Source organism: Cuculus canorus, chromosome 2, assembly GCF_017976375.1.
Source record: "Cuculus canorus isolate bCucCan1 chromosome 2, bCucCan1.pri, whole genome shotgun sequence".
In the NCBI taxonomy this organism is placed as follows: domain Eukaryota; kingdom Metazoa; phylum Chordata; class Aves; order Cuculiformes; family Cuculidae; genus Cuculus; species Cuculus canorus.
In genome coordinates, this window is record NC_071402.1 from 43,155,409 (window position 1) to 43,180,354 (window position 24,946).

The window sequence follows — 24,946 nt, forward strand, 5'->3', positions numbered from 1 at the left end:
AATAACTTGAAATGTTTGTGTGCAATAAGCTTTTGAACTTTAGCACCAGCTGAAATAGTGAATATTCTGGTTTTGGCCACATTTAACCTACCTAATTGTAGGAACTGTGACTTGATCTGCACATTCCAATTCTTGTACTAAACCTGCTTTGTATTTCATTATGCAAGAGGATTCTCCTCTCCCTGCTCTCCTACCCCCCACCTAGCTATAGTTGGTTGCTTTCTGAAGATGGTACTGAAAGGAACGTCATATTGTGCTGTGGTTTGGTACCTTCTAGTCACCGCAAAGTACATTAAGTGTTTCCTTTCACAAAGAGAAATAGTTTGTTTTAAAAAAGTTTGAGTATTTGGCTTGTCTGTTATGCCAAGGAGTCTTAGTTGACTTATGATCAGTATAGTAAAATTCACAGAAATGTTTGTCACTTCTGTGCCTTAGGCTATTTCAAGCTAAGAAGGATATTTCAAAGGTTTTTTTTTTACACATCTCTCTACAGCTCTTCTTAACATTTGACTGTTGTGGCTTACATAAACCTGCTCGAAATGAGTATTCTCTGCTAAATACTGTTGCACAAAGCTGTTTATTGTGACAGTGAGTTTTGCAGCCTGGTCACTGTAGTCACTAGTTCCTGAGAAATATGTGCGCAGACAGCAGTTTCTCTTCTGAAGAGCAGGTGCATGATACAGACTCAGTGAATATCAGGCATCTGTATGAATTGAGCATCACTGATAAATATCTGTCTTACGAAGTCCTGATATTTTAGTCTTGTCACTAAGCAAGCCACTATTACTTGGTACATCCTGTTTCTGGCTAGATTCAAAATGATTTTACGTATGCAAATCCTAAGGATACTATGTATTTGAGGTGGGGAGTAGGGAGGAAATCATATTGTGTAGATGACCAACAGGTGGTCTTTACTAGCAATTGAGTCACTAAGTTAGTGCAGTGAGGCAGCTTTTCTGTCTTTCAGCAGGAAGTTTTTGTAGGGTATAATTAAAGGTCAGTTAGTGACCCAGAGGATATTCTGGGGTATGAAAACTGGAGCTGAGTCTTGGTGGCCATAGTGGAAACTATTGGAGAATTGTAAGCATAGCCCTAAACAGGTAGAGAAGAGCTGAGGATTTGCTCTTTGAGGACATAGGGCTGCTCTAGTACTTACTAGGTACAGAACTCCACCTTTAGAGTTTGTAAACTATCCTGTACTTCCTGTTTCACCCCAGCATGTCAAACTACACTATCTGTGTAGGGTGGAGATAGTGAACTCTCAATTTTTTGTTTTGCAACAGTAATTCAGAACACATTCATGGTGTCGCAGGTGGGAGACTTTGAAGAAGAAACTGCTTCTGAAGCCTGGGAGGCTCAACTTTGCAAAAGTTTTCTTGGTTGCCCAGATATTAGGTGCTAAGGAGAACTGAGTCAGGATGTGATGTTAAGCTGCACATTAAAAGTTGCATCCAGGAAATGCATAGGATTCTTTTCTTTGTAATAAAAGGTAATGAATTCTTATGTCTTTATCAGCATACCTGAAAACAGGTCTGGCATATAAGAACTGGTGTGTGGAAAATGTTTCAGCATTCAGTCCTTGCCATCATGTGAAAAGGGTGGGTAGAATTTCAGGTGAGAAAATCCAAATTCAGTACAGAAAAAAAACCCCAACCTGGGAAAGCAATGTACCCCATTCAAAAGAAGGAAAAAGTGTGGGTTTTTTTCTGGGTGGACAAGCAATGAAATCATGTTCTATTTTATTAATTTCACTTTAAGATCCTGTCAACTGTCTCCATTTAAAAAAAACAAGCAGCTAAAGTTCAGTAGACATTCAGCAAGTTTGGTCCAAAAATTATGCCCTTGTGTAACTACCAAGCTTAAGGTCATTTGTTCATGAAATCTGCACTGTTGTGCTTGTCACTGCCTGTATATTTGCTGAGTGCTGTAAGCTTCAGTGCATCTTCTAAAAGAAATTCAGTACCATGTGTGCATTTTGGTGTGATCAAGTGACTAGAGGTGGAGGAAGAGTGAGAGCAAGCACACACCTGGAATGTTATATAAACAGCTGTTGAGGGTCTAAGCACAGGAGGATCAGGCCTTAAGCTTACATTGGACTTGACAAACATTTTCTGCCCAAGTAGGTCAATGCAGTTCAGGTTAAGTCAGTAGTTGTAGCTGTTTACATTCATTTGACTTAACTTTAATCCTGTGGGCTATTTCTTGTTCCATTGCTGTATTACAAAGAACTTTGAAGTATGCTTTGTGGAGTGCATTACGTCGAAGGGCTGACTGTACTTGTTTTTGAAAGCTGCTTGACATGGTCCACTGAACAGTAGGTTAGGAGTGAATGTTTTTGAGTGAGATGAGTATAGACTTAAACGTGCAGTGTTTCCAATTGTTTTCCTTAATGCAGCAAGTAAAATGTTAGTATATCATGAAAGCAGTGGTTTTCTTTCATTCTAAACTATTTAGAGGGACAAAACGGATAACTGGAAGAGAAGGCAGTACAAGTAACACCTACTTTTCCAAAGTGTTCAGACTTTTCTTTGCCTTCTTTAGCAGTTCAGTAGCAATATGTGTAAAAGTCTAAAAAAAAAAAGTTTGTGGAGTCTTTATTCTGAAATACTGTCCCACAGTTTATTCTGATTTTTGTAGTCGTGTACTACAGTTACTTCTAGCGCACAGTTCATATTTTGGTTTTCGCCAACCTTTGGGTGCTGAAGCTAATGTTACAATTTCTCTTTTCATTTGAGATAGCAATCTGTCATTCTGTTTATTCAAAAGGTCCTGCTGAAATCTTAGACTCAGCTCTGCAGTTTGGAGTTGAATTTCCTCTTATGTGGCACCATTGTGATGCTTGAGAGGAAAGGGGAAGTTATGGAGTCCTGCTGTAGGAGTTATTGGATGGGAAGAGGACAGGCAAAACCAGATCTTGGGTTCATTACAGCTGCAGAAGTGGCACAAATTCAGTCTGAACAGAAATAGGTATAACACTTGGATGGTGGCCTGAGAAACGTAAACCTCTGATGATGGTGTTGCTAACTTCTGCCATGAGTAAACTGAAACCATTAAATGGACTGAAGTGTTTCAGGCCTGTGTGTGCTTTTGTGGTTAATTCCCTCCTCTTGCCAGTTGCAGAATATTCCTTTTTGGTGAAATATAACGGCTGATTCCTATGTCTATATGAGTGAGTACTTTAGTGGTTTATTGTTATCTCTTCCCCCTCTTTGCTTCATGGGTAAGAGGGAAGGTTCACCAAGTAATTTTGTATGCCATCCGTGGTTTAAAGTGATGTATCGCAGTCTTGATTCAGTGTGTTGTAGTGTGCTCCAAGCTAGTATCTTAGTAGAAATAGTTCTGAGGAGGAACTGTTTAAATATGGCTGATCCCATTTATTATTTTTTCTCCTATTTTTCACCCTTTGAAACAAGATAGTAAACGTCTAAGATATTTGACGTTATATGGAGTTAGCAAAGGCAAAGTTGTCTGTCAAATTAAGTGGATACCTTGCTAGCATTATATTCTGTATTGTGCAGTCCGTAGTGACCTAAGGAATTAACTGAAGTGCAGATATATTTGTAAAAATCCTGAAGTGTGCAAAACTTCTGTTTGAGAGCTGGCAAAAAAATCTTGGCAAACTTTGGTTACTAACTTGTCACATAAATTTTGTGTAGCTTATGAAATGATAAAAGATTAAAATGCACTCAAATTGTCAGCACTTCTAAGATTCATATAGTCAAAGAATAAAATATTAAAAAAAAAATTAGGAATTCCAGTAAAATTTGTTACAGGTTAGGTCAGAAACAGTTGGGTTGATTTTTACAGAAGTAAAAAAAAAGTGTTGACATTTCATTTTTGTTGTGAATATAAGAAACCTCAAGTTGAAGTGTTCCAACTTGTAAAAATAAATTCATGAATAGCGTGGAATGAAAAAAAACAGGTTTTTTAATTGTAGTTGGTTTTAATCAGTGAATGAACTCTTCTATTCAAGACTATATTGAATGCTTAACTCCTAAACTACAATTTCCATTGGCTTCTTTATTCCAAAGATTCCTAAGGCTAAATTGCTACATGTTGTCAATGTTATACATCCTTTCCTTTTCTTCCGAGATTTCTAGAGCTCTTGGTGTAGTAGGTTTCAGAATGCTGCTTGTTCTCTGTAGACTGTGTTGTGATTTAGGTATCAGTGAACTGGACAAGATGCTTTCTGTGAGCTTTGCAGCTATCTATAAAGTTTTATCATAATATGCTCTGCTGTCTTCACCTTGGTCTGGGTCAGCTGTCACAAGGAAGCCTTGGCTAGCTTGCCATTTATTTTCAGCTGTGCTGAAATAGCTTGTGGGGTGGTTTCTTGTGTGTGTTTAAAATTGTAGAAAATATTTCTGACTTCACACATTTGTTGCCTCTGTTAGAAGCAAGTAATTTTACTTTCATAAGGTAAAAGCTTACAAAGATAAAAATAAAACTTGAGGGAAGTAAAGTATCGCAAAATATTTTTCTGCAGCACGAGGTCACTTTTCATGGAAAGATCTATTTCTTTAGTGTCCTAGGATGTTTTTTTTTTTTTAACAGAAATACTTTCCACTTAAGTAAAATTTTTGCTTATTTATAGCTATAGAGGCCAGAGTAGAGCACCATAGTTGATAACAAAAGCAAACCAAAAGGAAGATATTTATAAAGCAATATCACTGTTTCTAACTAATGCCACCTTTTTCAGCTGGGGCAGTGTATCTAGAATATGTCCTAACCTTCAGCCACGCTTCCAGCTGGCCACTCTATTCTGCTGCGTAAGCGTGTTGTTCTTGAGAGAGGCTATCTGTTTTCTCCCCCACTTTCCACAATGTCATGCTGTGTTTCAGACGTTTTCTGTTCTTGCCATTAAGATTGTGACAGCCATTAATGAAGGTGAAACACCTGGTGGGAGTCGCCAGTGGAAAATCTTGTGATACTAAGGTAACTTTAGCTATCAGATAATACCAAGAATATAAAACTTACAAAATATATCAAGAAATTAAGAGCTTCAGCATAGTGACTATATAGAAATTAGTAAATGTTATTTATAGTAAAGGATTCTTATATGAAAATAGTCAAGGCATTTTTGATAGAAGCCGTGAAGTTTTAGATTTGGAAGAACAGTTTTTTTTTTTTTTCCATATGAGCATTTTGTGTTTGCTCACCAGTAAAGTGTAGATAGTTGGTGAAGTTCTCCATCTGCTGGTGCAAGAGAGTGAATGCACTCTCCAGGTGAGGCTGGAGGTGGTATTTCTGTTTCTGGAATGTAGCTGCATGAGTTTTCAAGAAACTTGGTTCTTGTGTTTACTTTTCAGTTAAGATTATTTCCAAATGTATCTCAAGACAATCCCGAACTTTTTAGGATGAAGGGATGGCAAAAACTTGTTTTAGTCACTGTGGATGAGCTTATTAACTGTCATTTGATTCAGTAGTTTGTGGAACTTTTAGGGGTGATGCAAGTGCAGACAAATGAGCAGAGCTGGAATATTTTTACAAATTGTTTTTTACTTTAAAAAAAAATTCTTCCTGAAGTTCCACATTTCCCATCTAAATTATCCCTTAGATTTTTGGTAATAGACTGTTCTGTGTCTGATGTAACACACATGAACATATTTTTCCTGCTCTGGAACACTCTGATGTTGAAAAGTGCATTTTTTTTTCTAGTTTCAGCAAAGGTTTTCGTTCTGGTTGACAATTGTACCTCTTAAGTTTCTCTGTCTTTCCATGCCAGGGTGTCAGTAAGAATTGGTTTTCTTTAGACACAGTGAAGAACAGTTAACATTTCACCTAGGATTTTATCAGGGCTCTTGCAGCCCTAAGTATTCTGTGCCCCCTCTCCTCCTCCTCCTCGCCCCCACCTGCCCCATTTATGTATGCTTGTAGTTAGGGAGAAGCATTGTGACAGGATCTGGTAATTTGAGTTTGTGTGCTCAAAGTGTGAAATTCTAAACCTGGCTGTATACCTTAGCAGTGATACTACATGGTTCATCTTTATTAGTGGGTTGGTGTTCTTTGAAAATTAATGCAAGGCAAGGATTAAAAAAACCCATTCCTTCAATCAGAATTGCTAATAGAAAAGAGATTTCCTTTGTGAGAGGACTGTTTTGTGATGGCCATCTAGGCAGGGGAGGGGTAGGCATTGTATGAGATCTGACACAAAACAAGACTGTGCCTGTAACTCTTTATTTAACAAATTAAGAAAATCAACTATGATCACCTTCAAAATAGTTCCCTTCTGAGTTGGCGAACAGCTGTGTATAGTGCTGCCAATATTTAAAGCAATTCAGCAGATCATTTTCTGAAAGGCCATTGAGGATCTCTGGTTTTGCTTTCACCACTTCTACTGACAGAAAAATTGGGTTCCTTTGAGCACCAACTTGATGTTTGGGAAGAGGGAGCCAGACCTGGCAAGTAGAGTGGGTGCTCAGGCACAGTGATGATGTTATTGCCTAAAAACGGCTTCACAGACAAAACATTGTGAACTGGCACACACTTGACATTTTCTGACTGAAGGTAATACCTGTATTTGAACGTGCATCTCCTTGTACTGAGTGAAGCAATCAAGTTGAGTGTTGTCTCACTGTGACAGGTTAGAACGTGTTCTGTAACTGTCTCTTCCCTCCCACTCCTGGTTCCCAAGCTATAGGGTTAGTCTCTGTTTTGTTTTGGTTTTTTTTTTTGTCAGACCTTGTACAACTTTGGTGTTGGCTGTACAAACTTTTAAAGCAAGAAGAAAATAGGAAGCCAAGACAAATTTTGAAGTTTAATAGTAGTTTTCACTTTCTTAGGATTATGTGCATCTTTATATATGTCCTTTTGGCACAAATCTTATTTTTAATATTCATTTGATTCTGAGCTTGATGTTCAGGAAAGAGAATCTAATCACCAGACTGCAGTCCCGTCATGTGAGCACATTTTTTGCATTCACAAGGATGTTTCAGTGCTCTACTTCAGAATTGTTGCTGCTCACTGTTTAATCCTGCAGAAAAATTTTTCAGATGTCAAAAGTCTGTGTTTAATGTTGCAGTGGGGGGAAACAAACTATCAAATGTGAAATTGCTTGTGTTTTCTGGAAGTTTTCATTTGGTTTTGTCAAAAGGTTTATTAGTGCTGTTTTGATAGAGGCCTATTAAATGTGGAAAGGATTCATCACTGTTCTAAGGAGGTTCTTAGTTTGAAGTATTTAACCATAAAATTTATGTTGAAGTGATTCCCCCAGTGTAAATTTAGGAACCAGCTTCACTCTGTTAATTTAAATGACGTTGGGCATCTGGATTGTGTTTGTGAATTCCCAATTCACAAATTTACACAAAGCCAAGACAGGAATATACAAAACCAGAATTTGCTGAATTGAGTTGGAGGATATATTGTCTATGGCCATGTCAAGGGGCTGGAACTAGATGATATTTAAGGTTCCTTCTAATGCAAACCATTCTGTGATTCTCAGATAAAATTCATAATTTTAAAAAGAATGTTCATTGAAATACCTTTTGAAGATAAAGGTGGAATTTTTTGAAAAGTGCTACTCAGCAATGCGATTTAAAGAGTGAGGGGTGAGTAGTTTTGTTGGTTTCCCCCCCCCCCTTTAACTGGGTTACCTACAGCAGGCATCAAGATTCATGGTGGTCTTTCTTTTGGCAGTCTAAGCTGACTTGGTGATCAATGTTAATAACTCACTCACTGTAAGATACTCTGTTCATCTAGAAGTGGTGGATTAAACATCTTTGTTTCCGTTTCTTCCACCTTTCTGTTGCTATTTTACTGGTAGTTCATGCATCACCACTAACTTGTCTCCTGCTATGGGGTGATTTCAGAGCATGTAAACCAGGTTCCTTTCAAATGTAACTGAGTTGGTGTGTGCTCCAGCTGCTGTTGGGTATTTTGTTCTCAGGATGGGACTAGTGCTAGTCCAAAGGTAATTGTGATCTCCCTCAAATATATATGTATAATATGGGTGATAGATTCCTAGCACTGTTTTTTGTTTGTGTAAACACTTTAGTGCTTTCTGATGTAGACAGCCCATGTTGACATGTTAAAGCTAAGCTGAAAAACACTAGATTGAGTTAAAATTTGAAAGGCAGATTTTTGGTTAAATACTAGCTGTCTTTACTCTTAATAGCTATCCTTTATAAAAGTTATCCAACACTAAAAGTATAACCCTCTAATAGTTGATTTGTTTCTCCTCTGAAACTCAAAGTTATGTAAATATCTGTTTTTCAGGAGACCGTTGTGATGTGCTTCTGAAAGAAGAACTGAGAAGTGATTACATACTTACACTTTTGGGAAAACTCTCCTCCTAATGTATTTTGCAAACTAATTGAACTGTCATAGAAATTCAGCATGGGAGGAGCTGTGAGTGCTGGAGAAGACAACGATGACTTAATTGATAATTTAAAAGAAGCTCAGTACATTCGCACTGAGAGTGTGGAGCAAGCCTTCAGAGCAATTGATCGTGGTGATTATTATCTGGAAGGTTACAGGGACAGTGCTTATAAAGACTTGGCTTGGAAGCATGGAAATATACACTTGTCAGCACCTTGCATTTATTCTGAAGTAATGGAGGCATTGAAGCTTCAGCCTGGATTATCTTTTCTAAATCTGGGTAGTGGAACCGGATACTTGAGTACAATGGTGGGATTAATATTAGGTAACTTGAATGTTTTTATTTTAATACAAATATTAAAATATTTCTGCATATTCCTAGAATATTTCCTGAAGATTATACAAGCCCTGTAAAAATTTACTTTCACTTCGAAAATGACAGTACTATACTTCAGACTGGGTGTTTGAGATATGTTGTTTAAATACAGTACATTATCTATAAGCTGTTCACTGACACTGCTGTTCAGTGCTGTTTCATGATTTTTTTTTTGTGAGAGGCAATTGTTCTGGCTTGCCTTACTATAGTCTAGAGTTCTCATTTCAAATGAAACAGTCCTTTTATTGCTTAAAAGGAAAGGGCACAGAGGAACTATTTTTGAGGACAAAATTTTTAGCCTGCATTTGCATTATGGTTATGCCCTTGGTCTAGGTTACTGGTTCGACCTTCAGTTTCTAGAAAGAAAAATGTAAATTGTAAAGGCTAATGACTCTATAAGAAACTTAATTGAAAAATAAATCTATCAGTGGGCAAACAATTTTTTAAAAAATACATTTATTTAAATGCTTCACTAGAAAGTTTTGGGATGTAGAATGATGAGACTGTTTATGCACTTGCAGGTCTTTAGGTTTTCAAATTTTTTAACAGATCAGCACTGTGTTTTTTCTTCTATTTTCAAATAAATTTCCTGTATTGAAAAAAAGGTGAAATATTGCTGTCTAAATTTAAAAACCTACCTTAGAAAAATGTTTTAATTTTCTCCTCCTTCCCATATAGATAATGTGTACTAAATATTTTTTCTTAAATGCATTTCATTACATTGAATAACTTCATTTTAGTACGTAGGTTTCATAGATGTAATTTTATTGACTGTTACATGGAGTTTTCGTATTTCCTTGATTGCAGAAGACTTGCTGACAGGTAGTATACAGATTTTGAATCTATTTACATATACAGCTGAATTGCGAAGAGTTGATTTGTTAATTTTCAGTTAGTTTAGTTAGGTTTTTGTCATCCATTTGCATAGATTAAAGAGTAGAATAATGCCTAATAGTAGATAAGAAACATTTGTTGGCATTTCTGGTAGTGTTTTTTGCTCTAGGTACTACCCATTGAGTTTATAGGCATTATGCTGTTCTCTGGTGGAAACAAAATATGTTCATTCACACATTAAAAAAAAGCTTATTACTATAATAGTGTTTCTTTGCCTTTCTCAAGACTGTTTCTCTTTAGAGAGTAGATATTTTTAATTAGATTGTAGTATTTTAAGTTCAGAGTTTTATTTCAGTATTAAACCAATTAGTAAATATTGATGCAATTTGCTTTCTCTAAAATGTGTGCTTAGGTTGTATGTGCTTAGTAAATGATAATATTCATTTATTTCTCTGCCTTTTGGAAAGTTTTATTTCATTATTCTTAATTATGATATTTTATAAAGAAATTGTGGGTTGTGGATATTGCAAATGTCTGTGTATTGATCTAACTGATTCGGAGTGTCTGTTAATTGGCTGTTGAATGTTTCTGGATTTGACCTCTCCTTATAAGCAGGAATTCCTATCCTTCAGAATATTGTATATGGAGTTGAAAAAAAAATAACAAATGGGAAAAGGCTTGTGTTCCACAGAGGCCGAGACTGGCTGACAACCCCCAACGAGCACAGTTATACTACAGATACCCAGCAGGGCTGAGAAGCATGCAATGACGACTGCTCAGCTACTTGCAGAAGCAAACTTTCCATGTTTCCGTGGTGCTGTACTGTATCTGGAAAGTCTGCTTAGTGTTGTAATGTGATCTGAGTGCTAGGCTGAGACCTGGAAAGTGTAAATAAAATTTGTGTGCCTTTTTCTTACTCTGCTCCCTTGGATAAAATTACTAGCTATGTATAATCATTCTGCTTTATTTAGTGTTTGTTTTAAACCAAGGAGTAGTGGCTTTTAAAAAAAGTCAAAAAATGTAATTTTCTGACAAATAAACCATATATATTTTTAAAAGCTCACTTTTTAAAATCATATTTCAGGTTGTGCTGCAATTAGTGATAGAGAACCATGTGTTTTTTGACAGTAGTTGGGTATCTTTCAATATGACTATATAGTGAGTAGTATTTCTGCCATGTTGGCAGTGTCAAAATTACTAAATTTGAAACTGGCAAATACTTTTAACTTAAAAAACCCCACCACTTCATGGAGACTAAATGTGCTGTTGTTCATACTGTTAAAATACAGATGTAGTTCAGACTAGATGATAGAATTGCCAGTGTATTTTGCTGAAAGAGATCACTTGACTTTAGAGAGTAGCAGAGAAGTTCGTTTCACGTTTTTAGGATTGTTGACTCTTTACTTGTGTAGAGTTGTGACTTCTCTGATGAAAGAAGAGAACATGTTTCTCATATTTATGTTCAAATTGTGAATACTGTGGTGTACCATGATGTGGTGGTGTCCTACTGTCATAGATTCAGTTTCAAGTTGTTGGGGCAACTGAGAGAGGTTTTTTTAGTTCTTTGTTTTTCGAAATCAAATATTGAAAGTATGTGAGTTTCGGGACAGATTATATTGATGTGTTTTTAATTAGCTTTAAATTATGAGGTTAAAAGGAATGCCAAATAACTTTTAATTAAAGGAGACATCTTGGATGCTGTTGCATGCTGTAGAACTGTAACTACACTGGGTAGAAATATCAGTCTATTAATGTGCAAGGGAACACTACATAGACATCTTAGGAAGGGATTACCTATGCTAACGGTAATCTTAATCTGATAGGTAATAAATTTACAGTAGATGTAAGTCTCAACAGGAGGTTCACATCTTCACAAGTTCTAGGAACTTTGTTGGATGATCTGTTTTGCTCTTGCCAGCTATCAAAAAGATCTTATGAGCACTGCATATGGTAACCTATTGGATTAGTTTTATTTCACCTAGTAGAATGTGTTCTATGTTAAAAATTATTAATCAGCTTAGTGGCATATACTGTTCTTTTTCCTGCAGTGAAATGAAACCTCTCTCAGTAACCCTATATGTGTTTTGTTAATCAGTGTCCTAGAAATGACAAGTTGTATTCTGTTTCGTTGGGGCAACATCTTTGAGCTAAATGTTTAGGAAAGATTGAGAATGCGGTAAAGGATACAAATATAAGTTTTGTCTTATTGATATTTACCTTCTGTTCTTGCCCTTCTGTCTCTGTATTCAGAGTCTGTTCTCCAGTGACTAAAGTCTCTCAGCTATGACTGCGTGTTAAATATAGAATCCCCACAGCAAATGTGACTGATTCAGATTCCTTCCTGATGCAGATAATCCTTGTAAAACTGATATCTTCTTGTTCCTGAAAAACAGCATTAACTTCTGGCACACAAATTGACTTGGAAATATACATGGAGTTGATTGCAGGGATGCATTATTGCAACTACGATAGGATTGTGATGAGTGGACATAATGTGGTTGCTTTCAGTGTTCAAGATGGAAATTAATCATTATATAAGTGAATCAGGAGCAGACTTCTGATTTTGGAACCTGCGAAATAGAAGAGCAGATGTGGCTAAGGAATATAATACCTCATCTAATACCTGATTTTTGCCTTAAGAAAACTTTTCAAAATTCAAATACCAAAATACAGAAGTGACAGTTTGAAATTGTTAAATTCCAACTACGTACTGTATTGAAAAAAGTTGCTCAGAGTGACTTAAGTGTAGTCAGATTTTTTTTTTTTCTGCATGCTTATAAAGAAATGTATTCTATAAGCTTGTTTTGCCAGAGTTCTGTTCCTGTTCTTTCATTGATCCTTTGGCCTTTTACTTTCCTCTTAAGCATTGATAATGCAGATGCAAAACATCCCTTTATCTAGCAGTATAGAGACTTCTGTGTTTTATGTAATGTTAATGCTTCCACAGGTGAAAGGTACAATGCTGTTCCTTGTGCTGTGCTTAAAAAAAAAAATCTAACAAACCCCCTTGCTGTTTTTGTTTACAGGACCTTTTGGGATAAATCATGGAATAGAGCTTCATTCAGATGTGGTAGAATATGCCAAGGAAAAATTGGAGAGCTTCATAAAATATAGCGATAGCTTTGATAAGTAAGTATCTCATTTGTTAAGTTCACGTCGCAGCAATGTTTGTGTTTAAAGTGAATGTGTTATTGCATACAAGTTTATAATGGCGTCTCACAACCAAAACATAAAACTTCAAGTTTGTGACAGTGGTTCATGAGGTAAGTTAAGGCTTGAGAAAGCACAGTGTATAAGTGTGGGAGTATTCCTGATGTATAGTATTTAAGAAAATAGATTTCCCTGCTTTTTGTTGGTGTGTATGCATACAAAGGCAGAGGTATTTGTGCACATACATAGCGTATATACATAGGTACTTAAGAGAATGATGCAATATGCAGATGTCTTTGCATGTATAGGATAATTTGTATTCATTAAGTCTCTTTTTATTATATATTTGGACATAATCATTCTGTACAGTATTAATTTTTCTCTAATATATCACTGTTGATGTAGACATAAGTAAATTTATATGATTGTCTTCATGTTTGTTACCTGAAGAGATGAATTTAAAAATTCATCTGTGCTTATACACCACTCATGTTTGCTGGTATACTTGTGAATTACAGAGCTTTGAACCCTACTGATTTTTATCTACTGAATGTTCTTTTGTTATTGGTTTTAAGTTGGCCATGAGAATCTGGATCTTGAGTACCTCCACCTTCATGAAAGGAAGAACAAGGTTCTACCTAGGGTTATTCTGTTTTCTGTAAAGTCTTTTTTCTTACAGGCAGTTAGTTCTCCAGTAGTGATTACAAGGTAGCTTCTGGAAATGCAGAAAAGCTTCTAAATTGTAGCAGTAGCCTTAAAATTTGTGCGTCCTACACCTCTTCCCTTTACCTTTGTTGTAATGTGCTTTATGAACTTCTGTACTCTTAGTTATGTAGACTGGAGCTTAATAGACTTCCCATGTCCCAAACTTGTGGAGCTCTGACCACAAACCTTCCTCCTCCAGCTACTAAGTAGTGAAAGTCTCTTAATTAGAGTATATAAATAAGGTTAACTATCATTCTAGTGTTACCTGTATCTGAATTCAGTTCTGTACTTCTGATAATGGCTAGACGATTTTAGTACTATTTTCCCCCATTGGAATAAATAACATCATGTAAGAGGAAATGTTTCATTAATACAGTCTTAATTTTAATGTAAGAACTTGCGTTAGCTGAGGTTAATACATAACAGAAGCAGGAAGAAAAAAAATAGATTCAGTCTAGAACTTTACAGTCCACTTTATATGATCTATCATATAGGGTGAAACGTGGTCACTTTTGATCATTACTAATATTGCATTAGTCATTCTTAATTTGGGTGTACTTAACCAGCTACTTTATTCCTGCACAAACCTGTATTCCTGCATTCCTGTTGGTGTTTGTACTCAGATATACAAAAAGCTGGTTTTGATTGAAATATCTTTCCCATCTGGTGATATGTTTATGTACAGAAATAAGGAGAAACCGAGTAAAGGGGTAGCAAGGAAGTGTTCTTATCATTTAATCAGTGTCTGATTAGGATATTTATGTAAATGATTATCAGAAAACTAGGGTTTACACTTCAAAATGTGCAAGAATTGGAAAAAACCTCAAAGCTGCTAAACTTTGCATAAGTGCCAGCATTATGTATATTATGTTTGAAAGAAATAAGTGATCATATATAGTAAATGATCTTAATTTTGTTAAAGGAGAAGAGGTGTATTTTCCTCCAATTCAGTGAAGATCTGGGGACAGTCTTATAAATGCTGATTGCTATTTACAATGATAATTAAATTGATCTTTAGTTATAAAGTCTTTATGCAATGAGGGGAAAAAGTCAGCAGGTTGGTGAACGTAATCTAAAATTTACTGCTTTGTATACTATATCATGGCAAATGGTATTTACCAATCCACCTTTTCCTTGCAACGGTAAAATACTAATAGGTGGCTACAGAAACACTTTCCTCACCAACCTAACAACAATTATAGTTACGTGAAAATGCTTTTTGATATGGATCTACTTGGGAATAGTTGATTACATGGTTGGATTTTGTTTTGCAGGGGGTGGGGGTGTAACTTATCTGCATAGCTGATTGTGCTTAGTTTGTAAATACTTAGTGTGTCAATGTAGTTAAGATGGTGTGTGAGTTTTCCCATGGTGGGTTCCTTCTTTCTTCTTCTTTTAAATATAAGTGAATTCATACAGCATGTCTTGAATCTGCATTTGAAAGTAATGTGCACTGGGTCAGTAAGTCTGATTTTGATTCTTGTTTCAGCAACTTTTTCCTGCATCTTCATTTATAAGTGAGAGATATTTACCCCAAATTCTTTGGATTATCACATCTGAACTTAACTATTGATTTGGTCAGCTTAGTGTTTGGATGAAAGACTACCCAAGAAAAAGGTGTGCAGTGTCTGTCTACTGTTGAACACTGATGTATACCTTGCAGACATCCTCACAGTTCAAAACAGTATGTTTGAGACTGGTGTGAATGAATTGAGTGGATGTGCTTGTGATGGGGGAAATATACCTTACACTTTTCAGCAGCCTGTAAAGAGGCACATGGGGGACCAAAAGTGCACTGACCACAATCTGTTTTCTTGGCAATAATGGACTTATGCAGAAGGGGAATTCTGTAAAGCTTTGCATTACCACTTCCCTGCATTCTTTCTTTAATACGTAATGTTCTTCAGTCTGGTCTGAATATTTTAAGTGACCGCCTTTAGAAAAAGAAAACTGAGGTTTAACCTTATGGGTGGGTACTTGGAGAGCTCAAACCTAGATCCTAAATAAGCGCTTTGTGATGTTCCTTGAATTGGAGCAATAGACCATTGTCTTTGCATCTGACTTCTGCGTGGTGCTGGGTCATGATGATTTTAGGTGGGTTTTTGCCTGTAAAGCAAGATGGAGTATTGCTTTGCCTTTTTTATTTTTATTTTGGGGGGGAAAGTGGGGGGTATTCAGTGTTGTGTGGTGTAATGTAACGTTTTTCTTGATTCCTGATAAGAGTGTTATTGAGATGTAGTTAAAAATGTACTTTTCTATGATTGGGATAGATGCTTGACTAAAGACTGGAAGCAATGTAAAAATAGCTTGTCCAGAAGGATTTGAGACATGCTTTCTGCCCAAGGGGAGGGTTGTCTACTTCTGGTAGCTGGGCTTCTCTCTGTTTTGGCCTCTTGAAGTGTTCATCGGAGGAAAAGCTTTTCAGGTACTTGTTTCAGAAAGACAAATAATTCTACTAATCACTTGTATCTGTATCCATATCCCACCAATCTATAAAAATAGTTTTCCTCTAAATGGAGTTGGAGTTGTTTATTCTGAGGCTATAGGCTATAGAAAGTTCCCTGAGTCTGAAATTTGTTTAAGGCTCTCTATCATTCTTAAAACCTTCAGGATATGCATGCCAGTTAGGGGGGGGGAAAAAATCATTCCTTAAGAAGGCTCTATCTGAAACACATGTGCAAGTACCAGGCCCCGCTTCACCTGTTTATTGAAGGGGAATGTGTTGTCTTTTCTGCTCCCAGTCACCTTCTAGACCTAGAATATCCAGCTTGGAGAGAGAGCCACAGGGCAAGGCTAGGTTGCCCATCTTCTAGCACCCTATCAAAAACCAAACCTGGGTAAGCTGGTGAAGTCCCTGCTGTGAAAGAAAATCACCAACCCTTCTCAGGATCAAAAGAAACCACTTCAATGGTAAGTGACAAGAACCCTAGTAATACTTCTGGGATAACTGTTGTGGGTGAAACTTCTTCCTGAACTCCGGTAGTAGGTTGTGTCAGCATTGGAAAATAGTAAGCTTAATCTTCTAACAGAACATTTATTTGTCTTCATCAAAATTCAGGGCTCCTTGTAGGACTCTGAAGGCTCACTTCTTGTCAAAACTGTTTGGAAGCTGAAAGTTTCTGGTGTACACACAAAGAAAAGAAAGCTCCTTCCTGCCTGTGCAGCTGGTTAATGATTGCAGTAAAAATGTAAGCAGGGAAAGCAAGCTGTCCTCAAAACTCACAGGTCTCTTTTTCAGTTTAAATCTTAGTTTCAAATAATGTAAATTACTTTTTTAGTGGTGAATTAATACTTGTCACCAGAACAGCACAGGAACTACACGAATTCCAGTGGCATTCTTTGATGCTGATGATTGTTAAAAAAGGAAAGGAAAACAGGCTGTTGCAGTATTCCTTCTTGATACTATTTCTAATCCTACACCTCATAAACAAGAAGACTCCAAAAATGGCAGCTGAATCTACTCATATCAGGGAAGGGACTAAACCATTTTTTCTGAAGTATGTGATAGTTGCAGAAATATTCTTCCCGTTGCAGAAACTCACATAAAATATCATTTGTAAAATAAATCCCCTGGTGGACACTGCCTCTCTGGAAGTCTCTCATTTCTCAAAGTTTTGGTAGTATTTTGAGTGTTTGTACTTTAGAGAAAGTGATGACAACAATTAGTGTATGATTCCTGTAAAATTTGTTGCCTCACAAAAAGCCACAGTATAAAATATGACAATTTCAACCTATAAAACCATTTTTCTCCTTCACTAAAAATAGAAAGCAAATACTCTGCTGTTTCTATACACAGAGGAATTATTTTCTAGGCTTCTATGCATGTATTAGGGCCCTGACAATTAACTAGTGACAATTTTTTTCTTGCTTCCCTATTCCTATCCATGTTCCTTAAAATTCACTGGAGTTGATAAAAATTATTCCTTCAACATAATTCTTAATTTTTTCACCAACATGTAGAAGTAGTACTTTATGAAGTTTAAATTTTGTAAGCCAGTGTTCATGGGAAAGTGGGGTTAGTGGTAAGTATTTATAAGATTCAGTGTTCTAGTTTTTCTTCAGAAATAATTTGAGTAGTGTATTTTCGTCCACTTCAGTACAACCAGTTTTATGAATATCAGAAATTATAAAGAAGATAACTGAAGTAATGTAATAGAAGAGCTAAGACAGTTTTAATCAGAAATGCAGTTGACTACAAGCAGAGTAGAAATAGAGGTTTCTGTACAGCATTGCCTGGAAACGGAAAAAAGAGTCAAGACGCAGTTACTGAGGAGAATTTTTACCAGCATCACTTTTGGCTGTCACTCTAATGCTGGTTTAAATTACTGTAACTGAATGCAAAGGACTTAAAAGTTGTCATTGTAGATTTTGCTTTCAAAGAATTGATACTTTTATTGGTTTATTTTAACATTTGTAGTGTACACACGCAAAGTCGTGCAAATAACAATAATAGGTAAAATATATGTAACTTTTTAACAAACCATGCTATTAATCTGTGAGTGTGCATTTATACATGAACTAAGGACCAGTTCAAAGAGTCTGAAAGAAAACTTAAATACAGTGCAATGAACAGTGGAGAAAAAAGTACAGGAAACAGTGGAAAGAACTTAGAGTGTTGACTTACTTGTGTCCTACTTAATAGGAAAAGGTATTAACACTTTTTAAATTGTTTTCTCATATTAACTGATGCTGGGTTTAAGTTTCTTAGCTAATGATTTAGTCTTAAATGAGGATCACTGACAGGATATGACGTGGGAAGTATTTATTGAGAAACAAATGGAGAAACCTTTTCCTGCAATATGTAAGAAGTACCTCTAAGTGTCACTGATATTGGCTTTAAAGCACTTTTGGAGTCAAGAAAAATGAGAGACCCTTGAGGCCTATTTCATTACTCTGTTGCATGCTTGTGGTATGTTATACCTCACAAAGCCATGTGAGTGTTTACGTTTGTGGTTTTCAATGAATGTAAGTTTTTTTATCTCAGTTTAAAACCTGAAAAATTGACCAAATGATCTGAAAACTTCAGGGTTTCTTTCAGTGAATGTGCTAGTGTTTAAACAGTTTCTAGGAGTTCCTAGAATAAGATTACTGGTTTATGAAATTGTTTGACGTAGGAGGAGCTCTGCAAGTATTGTCTTTGAATGCAAATGGGCAAAGGAGCCAGAACCTCCTAGATTAAATTATTTGTAGCTTTTCAGTCTGTCTTAACCACAGGAAATTCTTGTTTCAGCTGCTGTAGCTTTATTTTACAAAGTTCGGCCAGTTGTGTTGGTGGAAAGAGTAAGAAGCTTCTTAAATCAATCTGCCAGATTTTTTTTATCTGTTTTTACTCCACTCTGAGGAGTCCTTTTGCTGAAAATATGGTCAGCATTATATTTGTATAAGACAAAAATAAGTGTTATTTCCTTGTCACAGTAGCAAAAGTAGTTTAATGTTTTATCATAGGTTTTCAGAGTCTGTGTTTTGCAGATTAATTTTGATGTCTGATTATTAATATATTTGATGTAGTCTTAAGGGAAGTCTGATAAAAAGCTAATTTCTTGAGTTCTTATGTTGGATTTAAATTTTTGTTTTGGAATACGTAGTAAAACTACTACTTTTTCCATGAAGAGTTCTACATGAGATTCGACTTGCAATGCTTTTGAATTCTTTATGCCATTGTAGTGCCACTGTGGTTCAAATGGCAAGAGTTAACAACTTGCCCACCTTTTCCTATGCATCATTAAAGTCCTTTATTGCCCTAGATTTCAATAAATTTAAGTAAATTTAAGTAAAATTCCTATTTTACTTAAATAAAAGGGGAGGGGAACTGCTTCAAGCAACTTGATTGCACTGAATGAGATTTCAGACTTTTTGGAGGGTTTGAGTTGACTGATTAAAGGAAAGGAGTGTGGATGAGAAAACAGTATGCTAAATTCAATCTGAACTGGGTTTTCTTTCAGTAAGGGCTGTGAACAACAAGCTGAGGTGTGTGTGGTTCGTAAATACAGTGGTAGGCACAAGTGTAAGATGAAAACCTGGTATAAGTGGTAGTTGAGAGGTGCAAAACGTAGCTGGAGTGATGCTGGCTTTAGGAACTGATTGACTTTTCTCTTAGCAAAATACGGGTTTAATTGGTTCTTCAGTATTGCCTTTTTTAAGCATCTTGTAAGATGTTTTACTCTTCAAAGACAGGCTTGTGGGTGTTACGCTGTTTTTCCTGCAAATTACTTGATTTTTCTTCCTCATTTTATTGAACTCTGTCCTTTTTAAAGAACCAAGTATGTATACCACTTAAAGAGAAACAGGCAATTCATGCCTACCTGCACCTGGTTTCATCTTCAGGAGATGTCAGTATAACATCTTGCATTCATGAAAGTTGTATAGATGGAGCTTAGCCCAAGAAGCACCCTGCACATGCACAGAGTTGGAAGTAATTAAAGGATAGGTTCTGTGGGTGGGTATTATGGTAGGACCAATGGATTAATCTACTTGTAAAAAAACCTTCTGCTGTTAGGGGAGGTTATTATATTATGCTGTCCTCTTATTAATATCTTGTTATCACACAAATAATAGATTGGTGGATATGGATACAAGAGCAACAAATTTTAATCTTAGTTCTTTGCTATAAATATTTCTGAAATGGATGTTCATTTTATTGCAGTAGTTGTACTTCATTGCCTTTATCTGTGAGGAATCTTAAAACAACATGGGCAGTAACAATCTATTCATACTTTTCTTTAGTTGTGCAGCAAAGACAGAAATGCACTTCAATTCTACAGAAAAATTTTAACATTTAGCTGGAAGAAAAGTCCTGTGACTGTGGGGAGGAATGTGAAATGCCCATTCTTAAGAGACAGATAACAAAAATGCAAAAGGTAGAAAGGTGGAATAGGGTCAATAGATGTTTTATATGCTTTCAAACTGATTATCTTGGGACATTGCTAAATACGATCTGTTGTGCTTGTTGTGGTTTAACTCAGCAGCCAACACAAAGAAGCAGGTGGAGCCCAGTCAGCAACAACTGTGAGGAGCACAGCCCGCAACGTGTGTGCTTGCTCACCCTTTCCCCTTATGCATCCTATTATAGGGAAGAGAATCAAAAACAAAGGCAAAAATTTGTGGGTTGAGATGGAGGGATCGTTCACCGTTTACCATCACTGACCAAACAGAACTGGGGAAGAAAATCAATCTTGTGTATTACTGTTCAAATTGGAACAAGGTACTGAAAACTAAAACCAAGTCCAAAAAGGAACACATTCCCTCTGCCGCTCCATTCTTTCCGAGTTTGACTATTACTCCTAATATTCTGTATGTCCTCCCACTGAGCAGTGCAGGGGAATGGAGAATGGGAGTTTGTTGGGTCATCACACATTCTCTGCTACTCCTTCCTTCTTAGAGGTGAGGACTCTTTCTTTCCCTGCTCCAGCACAGGGTCTGGTCCCTTCCATGGCACAGAGTCCTTCACAAACGTGTCTGATCTGAGTCCTTTCTGTGGCCTGCAGTCCTCCATGACGTGCTGTAGTGCAGGTTTCCAGGGGTTACAACTTGCCTTGGGAGCCTCCATTGGCTGCAATTTGGGGTCCTGCTCGGGCTGCAGGTGGGCATCTACTGGGACGACTCCTGGGCTGCAAGGGGGCAGCCTGCTTTGACCATGGTCTGCTGTGTGGGTTGCAGGAAAAACTCTTCTTCAGTTTCTGGAGCACGTACTGCTCATTCTTCTTACCTGACCTTTGTGTTTCTGCGCTGCTGTTTTTCTTGCATCTGCTGTCTGCATTATTTCTCTTGCACTTGGTGTCTGCTGTTTCTCCCATATCTCTTCTATTTCTGTGTCACTGCCCGGGACTGGTCCCCAACTGGTCAAACAAGCCCTGGCAACTTGGCCACAGGCAGGATGGGGGAGGCTATGTCTCCCTTTCTTTCCAGTGCTGTGCCCTCGCTGTTCATTCCCCCTTCTTAAGTATATTGTCACAGAGGCATTACCACCATCACTGATTGGTTTGGCCTTGCCTGGAGGCAGAGCAGACTGGCTCCAGCTTCTAGCTGCTTCTCACGGAAACTGACCCTGTAGATGCTACCCTGCTACCAAAACCTTGCCCTGCAAATCCAACACAGTGCTTTAATTTGTCCTATGACAAGTACTCATTAAAACAAATTTGCGATGTTATCTATAAAAGGAACCTGTAATTTCTTTTCTTTTTGCTATTGGTTCTCATGTAACCAAGATAAGTTTCAACTATAGAACCTAATGTGAATAAAACTTCTCCAGATGGTTCCAGCACTTCATTTTTGCCTTTTTTGACATCTGATTTCTGAAAGAACATAAGAGGGTATTTTATACTGCATAGATAATTCTATGTAAGGCCACCCTGGCCATTTGGTAGAGGTGAATAAATGGTAAAATAATACTTGGCCTTTCTTAGTTGCATTTCAGCTCAGTTATGAAGAAAACCCTAAGGATTTAAGTGAAATATTACATCATCATGGTAGGTAGCTTATGTGATTGTCAATACTGCATTTTAAAGCAATAAACCATTTGTTTTCAGCAGTATCATCAATCTAATAAAAGGTAACATAGAAGGAAATGGAATATCTGATCTGGTTTGATATCCCAAAGGCAACAAATAAAATCACTTGTTGGATATAGTGACATTTACTGCTAAAAGACTTTGAGTTTGAATAGGTCAAGTTCCATTCTAAAACAAAGTGGTTGATGCCACTTTTCATATAGCACGACTATAACAAACCTGTGATGCTGTTGGTACGTGTTCTTAAAGTTGCTTACTCTCGTGTATTTGCAGAACTTTTGTATTTGTTTTAGGTAGTTTCCTGAGCAAATGGTGGAGTCTTATACTTCAATAAAACTGAACTTAACCTTGCATATTTTAAAAATTATTTGGGTAAGCTAGTACAAATCCTCAAAGTCATACTTTACTCTGTGTTGGAAGGCCATCAGAAATTACTAGATTACGTAAGTATAAAAAAAGGTACATACATTTATCAGTTCTTTCATTTTAAATCTTCTTTCAGAGGTGCATGTATCTTTTTGTGAAATGGAATCAACTGAAGATTTAGGGAGGGAAAAGTGTCTTGTTGCGCCACTGAGGAGATTTACTTTACGTGGGAGTGTGGAGGACTAAGATTGACTGTTGCACAACTTAACTAGATTTGAGAAGTCCATAATACTCTAAGTATGAAATTCATGTACTTTAATTGCTGGTATTTTGTCACTGTTCATGCTGTAGCATGTGAATCAGTTCCTTCTGTGGGCAGCATGAATGAAGAGGATTGGCTGTTGAACTTAGAGGTTGCCATGACAAGGCAAGTGATAGCCATCTCCTCCCATTTTTTCTGCCTACTATTATTTAGTTTTCTGTGTAACAGGAAGCCTCATATGGCATTTCTTGAACTGCCTAGGTTTGAGCGAGCAGCCAGCATACCAGTACAGGCCAGCTGGCTAATGCCATTGCACGCTCAGGTGAACTGAGTTAGACCCCCTTGTTTCTCATCTGTCATAGACTAAAGGGGTGTTTTCAGAAATTACATGTACTTTAGTCCATATAGTGTTTAGTTTTGCTGTGGGAAATGAGTCTTTGGGAAAATTCTTGCTGTTGACAAATTTGGTTGAAACTGGCTGAAGCTACATGGGGGAAGGGTTTTTTTTGAAGTTAGTGGACTAACAAATAGCGAGCTGTTTTGATCATAAAACTTGTGTCTTCACAGAACTGCTAATAACGTGGAGCACAGTACAGTCAATTTGAAGTGCCTTTAGACAGCGTTGGTTTTTAGTGTTTAGCCCATCTCATTCTTATAGGTGTAGTTCTCTGTCTTCATTTGCGCTTTGTACCCGTCAGGTTGCAAGCTGTGGAGCTAAACGAGAAATTCTCTTCAGCTTTTACTGTGTTTGTAAAGACCACTGTGAATTTTCATCCACAGTTCACATATAATTTGTGGAATATCTTGAGGGGTTTTATTTAATCTTGTATTTTTGTTTCCTTGGAGAGTTTGGTGTTCATGCTTGTTTTAGGAGTGTGACAAGTTGGCTTCATGAGGTTTAGTGTGGATTCTAGTAGAGGAAGCAGTTCAAGAGCATGTGGTGGTAAACTTGCTACAGGAGCATATTTGAGATCAGCAGAAGTAGCGGAGATTACTGGGTTAGGCAGGCAGGTTATCTTAATTTTTCTTAAACTAACCAGAGACTGTATTAAGATTTGAAACTGCATTTTAGAAGTGTACTGTATTCTCTCTTTCCCTACCACCCTCCCATCCTTGTACTTCTGAAGCCCACAAATGTACTTTGCTCAAACTTCCGAATTAATATGATGATGCTTGATTTGCACTGTAGGCAACATGAAATTAAATCTGTACCGTGAACTGCCCGATTGACCTTCACTGAATGTAGAAAAATACGTGATAGTCGAAGTGCTTCTGAAATGAGATCTCTTTTTCAGCAAAGTGATCAGTGCTTGGATTTCATTTTCTTCTCTGCATTTAACCTTGCCTAATGACCTAATGTGGGTTTTTGTGCTAATCTAAAATTATTTCAACCACATGCCAGGGTGGACTAGCTGTCCATATGTGTGCAACAAGGCAGTTGTTAGATATTTTCCTTCCCTCTCTCCTTTTTTCTTCTTAATCATAGCATTTCTATGTTGGAAAAGACCTTTGAGGTCATGAAGTCCAACCACACTTGTCCACTACTAAACCATATCCCTGAGCACTTCATCTGCCTGTCTTTTAAATGTTTCCAGGGATGGTGACTTAACCACCTACCTGGGCAGCCTGTTCCAGTGCTTGATAGTGCTTTCAGGGTAGAAGCTTCCCTAGTTTCCAATCTGAACCTCTGCTGGTACAACTTGAGGCTATTCCCTCTCATCCTATTGCCTGTTACTTAGGTGAAGAGACCAACACTCACCTCTCTACAACCACCTTTCAGGTGTTTGTAGACAGTGATAAAGTCTCCCCTCAGCCTCTGCTTCTCTAAGCTAAACAGCCCCAATTACCTTAGCTGCTCCTTGTATGACTTGTTCTCCAGCCTATTCACCAGCTTCATTGCCCTTCTCTGGACACACTCCAGGACCTCGATGTCTTCCTTGTAGTGGAGGGCCTAAAATTGAACACAGTACTTGAGGTGCAGACTCACTGGTGCTGAGTACAGGGGCAGAATTGCTTCCCTGTCCTGCTGGCCACGTTGTTTTTGGTACAAGCTAAAATGCCATCAGCCTGCTTGGCCACCTGGGCACACTGCTGGCTCACGGTCACTTGGTGATCAGCCAACAACCCCAGGTCCTTCTCTGCAGGCAGCTTTCCAGCCACTCTTCTGCAGTCATGTAGTGCTGCATGGGGTTATTGTGTCCCAGTTGCAGGAGTCTGCACTTGGCCTTGTTAAACCTCATCCTGTTGGCCTCAGCCCATCAATCCAGTCTGTTCAGATCCCTTTGCAGAGAGCCTCCTTACCCTCAAGCTTCCTCCCACCTTAGTGTCATCTGTAAACTTAATAAGAGTACATTCAATCCCTTCATCCAGGTCATTGATGAAGATATTGAACAGGGTTGGACCCAGCACTGAGCCCTGGGGAAACAACAT

At 37.3% G+C, this 24,946-nt stretch overlaps 1 protein-coding gene across 7 annotated transcripts in view; it reads left to right on the top strand.

The window, feature by feature from the left end:
- The window catches only part of PCMTD1 (protein-L-isoaspartate (D-aspartate) O-methyltransferase domain containing 1), a 101,394-nt gene that overhangs the window by 9,948 nt on the left and 66,500 nt on the right, over positions 1-24,946 (top strand). For 5 of the 7 annotated variants that reach the window (XR_008448617.1, XM_054059200.1, XM_054059197.1 and 2 more), the window contains 2 exons: positions 8,215-8,641; positions 12,553-12,655. Coding sequence is in view for 4 of the 7 variants with exons in the window: in XM_054059200.1 (XP_053915175.1) it covers positions 8,335-8,641; positions 12,553-12,655 (410 nt within the window). In the remaining 3 variants the exon portion in view is untranslated. Of the gene's footprint in view, positions 1-8,214; positions 8,642-12,552; positions 12,656-16,135; positions 16,292-24,946 lie in introns of those variants that run through there. The other 2 variants (XM_054059201.1, XM_054059202.1) reach the window with 2 other exon arrangements.